At 39.4% G+C, this 6412-nt stretch overlaps 1 protein-coding gene across 1 annotated transcript; it reads right to left on the bottom strand.

Annotated features, from left to right (window-relative positions):
- Positions 1-1375: 1375 nt before the first annotated feature.
- LOC128863898 (actin nucleation-promoting factor WASL) lies at positions 1376-2096 on the bottom strand. The gene has a single exon (XM_054103305.1). It carries the CDS (start codon positions 1940-1942, stop codon positions 1694-1696), a length of 249 nt encoding a protein of 82 aa, XP_053959280.1. The 5' UTR covers positions 1943-2096; the 3' UTR covers positions 1376-1693.
- Between the last annotated feature and the right edge of the window lie 4316 nt (positions 2097-6412).

Genomic DNA, 6412 nt, shown 5'->3' with positions numbered 1-6412 from the left:
GCGCACGAAGCACTTCCAAGCAAATGGTCGCCTGTTTTTTCGGAAAAACTGGACATGTCGCAACCGTACCACTAGAACAACGCAGAACAGTAAATTCTGAGTGGTACACAACCATTTGTTTGCCAGTTGTCTTCCAAGAAATTAGGAAAACCAATCGCCAAAGACGGATCACTCTTCACCAGGACAATGCGAGCTCTCACACATCGGCTCCAACAACTGCATTTTTGAGCACCCAAAACATCGAATTAATGGGTATCCACCGTATAGTCCTGACTTGGCACCGAATGACTTCTTTTTATTCCCGTAAAAAACAAACTGAGAAATCAACGTTTTTCGACACCTGAAGAAACGGTTGTGGCATTCAGAATGCATGTTTTGGAGGTACTTCATTCACAGTGGCAAAAGTGCTTCGACAATTGGTTCAAACGCATGCAAAAGTGTATAGATCTTCATGGAGAATATTTTGAAAAACAATAAAGTGATTTTCGATGATTAAAATTTGTTTTTGTTCTCTAATCCCGACATATAAAAGGCACCCCTCGTATACCGCAGATTTTGACGATCATTTCTGGTGTGGTGAGATCAATTTGGCGATAAGTAAGTTCGACATTAGTTGTGTTGGCAGGACTGCAAGGGAAGAGATTAAACCAGTGGTAGATAATGTTTTTCAATTTTTTTTTTGATATCCGTGATGGTTTTGCATAAAAAAGGGTTTTTAAGCAACACAAGAAATTCATTTCATTTCATTACGAAAATGCTCTTAAGTGTCTTTTTCAAAGTTTTCAAAACAAAGTCAGCAAACTTGGGAGTCTTCTTTTGAAATGTCATCTGTTTCAATGTTTTGGAATTTATTAACCCAATATCGTACATGTATGGATGTATATGTATGTATGTAAATATAATATTGGACCTCCACAAATGGAGGGACCTACAGTTGTAAGTTGACGCCGAATGGCAGATGATTATTTTATAAGGAGCTTTTTCATGTCAAAAATACAAAAAAACGTTTGCCATTGCCTGCCAAGGGGCGAAAAACGCTTCTTCCTTCATTTGGCGTTTTATGCACGGAAATTCGAACCTGCTCACTTCCGATTGGTAGTCATGCACCAATCCATTCGGCTGTGGCGGCGCCGCTACGGTCACAGTACCGATCGTCAAATTATACAAATTTTTTCCATACCCGAAATGTCTTATGAAGGTAAGTCCCTTCAAAGCTAAATGTGCCCCAGTTTACTTTACTGGCCATTTTAGTTATTAATAACAGACACATTGACAGAGCTTTAACAACCTAATGCACTATTGAGCCGCTGAATATAAAAATATTGATAACACTTTTATGACTACTGATAACTGAACCAACGATAACACACAAAGTCGATCACTTTTTCATAACCAAAACGTAGTTGCAGTTTTATTGTTATCTCATAAAAAATGTCTAACTCAAAATTTATTACACAATTTTTGCTTAAATTCACTAAAATATGCTTAGAAAAATTTACAAAATGTCATGTCAATGTACTGGTTATTTATGATTAAGTTATTAAGCACGAAATGCACCCGTAAGAGTTTCTAAAGCGACTTTTCACATTTCGCGCGCTACGTACATACGGAAATACATACAACCTCATATCTGTGCGTCGGAAAATTTAAATAATACATCCATTAGTTTTACTATATCCGTCCACGTAATTCCTTAATAACGCGGTGGATTGTGATAGTGATCTGGTGGTGGCGGTCCCGGTGGTGGTGGATAGTAACCTCCTCCGTAAGGCGGCGGCGGCGGTTGTGCTGGTGGCACAACTACAACAACTGGCTGACTGGGCGGTGGTGGTGGCGGCGGGTGATGGTGTCGTCGCCACGGTGGTATGATTTCCACTTTAAACAATGGTCGGCGTGGAGGCCCCGGCGGCGGCCCCTGTCGTCCCGGTGGTGGTGGCGGCATTGCACACTAATCAATATCTTCAAATCGTTAACAAAAGCCGCTGGTGTATTCTGCTTTAATTGAATTGCTTTCGCCTAATGCCGACGTCTTAGTTTGCTGCTGTCCAATCTAATACTGCCTATGAGGGTAAATGATGAATAGTCGCTGTAGTTAATTTCGGTAGTGTTTATTGGTTGGTATTGTTGCAACACCTGCATAGACGATGTGCAAAATCAATTGTCATAAATTCAGTGATAAGTTATCGCTGCGCGGCACTGAAGCGTTGTAAAGATGCGCCAAAGAGGCGATAAGATTTGCTGTTTATACGCTTATATTTGGTTTTACTGCGGTAGAGTGACCAGAGATAGTGTATGTTCGTTTGGGGTGGTTGATTCAATTAATTTTTATATGTAATACAGTGCAAAAATCCATTAAAAAAATATTACATATTTTAATTTCGGAACAAATAAGAAAAAATTTCGTAGAATTTTTCTAAATTTTGTATAAATTGTGAAAGTTTAATTTCACTTTTGTACGATGTTTGCATACAAAAAATTATTCGCGGAATATAGCGGAACTATTTATATTTTCTTTGTTATATTGTGCATTCAACAAGTGATTTTAATCGCGGATAGAAGCACGTGTTGTTAAAAAATAATGGAATAAATGGAATCTTCGAACGCGTATCAGAGGCATATTTTGTATTTTTTTTTATAAAAGTGGTAAAAATGCAACAACTGCTGCTGCAGAAATGAACACTGTTCACGGAGAAGATACCGTGAGTGTAAGGACTGCGCAAATGTGGTTTTCACCATTCCGAAGTGGTAACTGCGACGTGGAGGATGCCCCGCGCGCTGGTCGTTCTGAAGTCTTTAACTCCGACGCCTTGCTCGAACTCGTGGAAGCTAAATTCATCGCATTGAATAGTTCACAGTTCACAGGTCAGTTGGGAAAGGTTTCCAAGCTGGGAAAATGGGTTCCGCATAGACTTTCCGTCGCCAACCTTTAGCAGAGAGTGAATGTGTGTTCTCAGTTGCTACAACGACTTGAAAATGAAAGTTTTTTAACCGTATCGTTACTGGTGATGAAAAATGGGTCCTCTACAATTATCCCGTTCGCAAACGCCAATGGTTAGATAAAGATGAAACACCAGAACCGACCCCTAGAGATGGTCTTCACCCCAAGAATATTATCTTGTCTATTTGGTGGGATATGGCCGGTGTTGTTTATTATGAACTTCTGGAACCAAACCAGACGATAACTGCTGATTATTCCTATCAGCTATCAAACCTGAATGAAGCACTTAGTTTTGTTTCACCACGACAACGCAAGACCTCTTACCGCAAGGCAAACATTAGGCAAGCTGAACGAGCTCGGATGGGAGCTAATGCCGCATCCACCATACTCTCCGGATATTGCGCCTGGTGATTATCACCTTTTCCGTGGACTTCAATCCCATATGAGTAACATGAACTACTCCTCAAAAGAAGCTATAAAAAGGGATATCGAAGCGTATTTTGGCTCCAAGGACAAACAATTTTTTGAGCAGGGAATTATTGAAAAATATTGCCTAAACGTTGGGAAGGCATTGTAAATGATGAAGGAAAATATATTATTGATTAATAAATACTTTAAACATCTGTTTTATTAATTTAAAAACCACCTTAAAAAAACGCACGAACTTATGGACTGATCGATACACAAAAAATGCTTGTTTGTTTTATAAGTAAAATTGTAAAAATGCTGCTTTTTCTATGGATGAAATAGCAATAATTAATATTTAAATTCATAAGTATTATTTTTTGTAAAATAATCTTTAAAAAATATAGCAAATCCGTCATTTGTACCAAGTGAAAGAATTTTTTTCCCACCGCTACCTTGAAAAATGTTTGAAAAATTTTATAAAAGCTTTGGGTAAAGAAGGTGAAGCATTTGGCTTATTGCATACTATTGCTAATTTTCCACAGCTAAGTTTTGCAAAAATTAAAAGAGATTCTTGTAATTTATTGAAATTTATTAACTGACTAATTTGGAAAAGTGCTTTTGTTTGACCACAAATAGGGAAAATGGATGAGAAATTCATCTTTCATTAGATAAAGGCCAAGGGTTTGTTTTCGTTGAAATCAGTTATAGAACATTTCTTGTGAAACAAGAAAGCTGTTAGCTATATTGAAATTATGTGAAAAATGATAGACATCTATCGAGTCATGAAATGCAACATGTCTTTAAAACTTCATGATAAGCAAGGCGAAAGTAAAAAATCATATTCAGGTGGTACCAAAAAGTAGCCAACATGGAAAACTTGGAACAAGTATGCTTTGCCCGCCTGAGATCTACAATGACCTGAAACACTCTTTCGAAAAGCTTTTAGACCGCACAAACCAGCGTTTCGAGGCCAGAGGGGACTATTTTGAATGAATAAACTCGAAGTTATCAGATCAAAGCTACTGTCGTTCCTATTTCTGCTCAGTCTGGTTCATTTTGGACTTCACGTTGTACATATCTCAATGTAACCTGAATAAAATAAAACTTATGTCTTTTTGGAAAGGCAACTGCAGCAGTCATCAGGTGCTAATCATCCCCAAGATAGTCGTGAATTAGACGTATTTCTATTTAGCCAAGTACTGTCATTTCCGCTAGGTACTTTTTTATAGAGATAGTCTATCTTTTTACAATAACAATAACAACCAGGTGTTAATAAGACTTTGAAAAGCCATGGAATTGCTGAAGATCCATCAAACAAATCATGTAAATAAAAATGGGAAGGCAAAGGTATGGAAGGAAAAGTATACCGAAGTATCTAAAAGAAAAATAATGATGGAAGTTATAGGAAAATTATTGTGGGACTTGCAATCAACGATCGACTAGCCGCAAGCTCAGCTTGTTTTGACGTGAAAATAATTCAGAAGATGTGGCCAAGATCAGACCGTTGGCCGGCTCTCAGCGAATTTAAAAGAATCAGCTAATTGGCTGGCGTCAGTTGAAACTCCTTCATTGCTCAAATGTTTGATTGAAATTTTTGAGCAGCTAAGCAAATATTTGTATTGGATAGGAAGCTAAATTGGGGGCTCACAGTTGCAGATATAGTACGAGAAACTATGACGGAGTTGTATATTACTTCTGCTGAAGGCTAATTATGGAGAAATGGGGGTTGGAACCTAGAATGGCTCTGCACAGCAGTGGTTATGCCAGTTTTCTACTACGGTATTGTAATATGGTGGACTACCCTTGAGAAGGGCGAAAATATTAAAAGGATTGAGAAAGTGCAAAGGCTCGCATCCGATCTCATAATCGGTGCACTGTCAACCATGCCCACGGAAGTATTATATGCGACATTAAACCTCCTGCCCGTGGAGCTGAAGGCAAGATATATCGTTCGAAGTGCGGCAATGAGGTTGAAAAGTAAATGGTCAAATACGAACTAAGGCCACGGCTAAATCCTAGCTGACATTTCGAAGCTTCCCAGTCTGGTGGACTTCGCATTCCCGCCTACAATTGCCTTTACAACGTTCCCGACTCTCATATTGTCAAGGTAATAGTGGGAACGAAACGATGTAAGGGCCATTCATGTATACAAAGATGGCTCAAAGCTCGAGGGCAGATTGGGTGGAGGTGCAGTTTTCGGCTACCCGACTACTGTAGTGTCTTTCTGGCTGAACTAATGGCAATAAAGAAAGCTGGTACAGTGTGATGCGATATCTGGAAATGAGATCTACATTTTCACTGGTAGCCAGGCGGCGATAAAATGCCTCACAAAATAGTCGACAACCTCTAAGGTAGCTATGAAATGCCGCACTTCTCTTAACGAGACGGTTGAGTAATTTCACCTGATGGTAACAGGGGTTCCTGCTCACAACGCACCCATTTCGTGGTCTAAGTGGCATCGTTGTCTCTATGTGCGATGCGGCTGCCAAACTTAACCTAACATGGGTTCCTGCCCATCGCGACATTGAGGGTAACTGCAGAGCCGATGAACTATCGAGACTCCGCTTTAAACTGACCTATGAGTACATAGCCCATGGCATAGCCACACCCTTTCAGGCTTCTAAGCTACTTGTTTTATAGAAAATTGTAAGAGTAACGAATGAAAGATGACGTATTGAAACCATCTGTAAAATCGCCCATCAACTGTGGCCAACTCTCAATGCTGAATGCGCAGAGTCTCAGCTAAGCCAAAATAAGCATCGTCTTAGTACACAGACATGCCCAAAGGATAGTTGGATGATTTCTGTAGAAGTTCTCTAGATGAGGTGGAGGAAGAGAAAATCCCGCACTTTCTGTGATATTGTCCTGCTCTACCCAGACTCAGGTAGATAATTTTTTAATGAATTAGAAGATCTCAGTTTTCAGAAGTTAGGGATATACAAAAGTTTTTGAAAAGCACACTCTGGTTTTAGAAGAGATAGGGACAAGCTCCCCACGCGGCATCACAATGGGCTATGAGCCTGAGTGTGTCCCACAGGACAACCACTTCAACCTAACCTAAGCAAA

The sequence above is a fragment of the Anastrepha ludens genome, chromosome 5 (genome assembly GCF_028408465.1).
Source record: "Anastrepha ludens isolate Willacy chromosome 5, idAnaLude1.1, whole genome shotgun sequence".
Taxonomy (NCBI): domain Eukaryota; kingdom Metazoa; phylum Arthropoda; class Insecta; order Diptera; family Tephritidae; genus Anastrepha; species Anastrepha ludens.
Note: the sequence above shows the minus strand (reverse complement) of the source record. Positions and strands in the feature narration are given on the sequence as shown.

Bases quoted from the DNA above. Each gene is read 5' to 3' on its own strand.
- LOC128863898 (XM_054103305.1), bottom strand. From the start codon at position 1,942: ATGCCGCCACCACCACCGGGACGACAGGGGCCGCCGCCGGGGCCTCCA.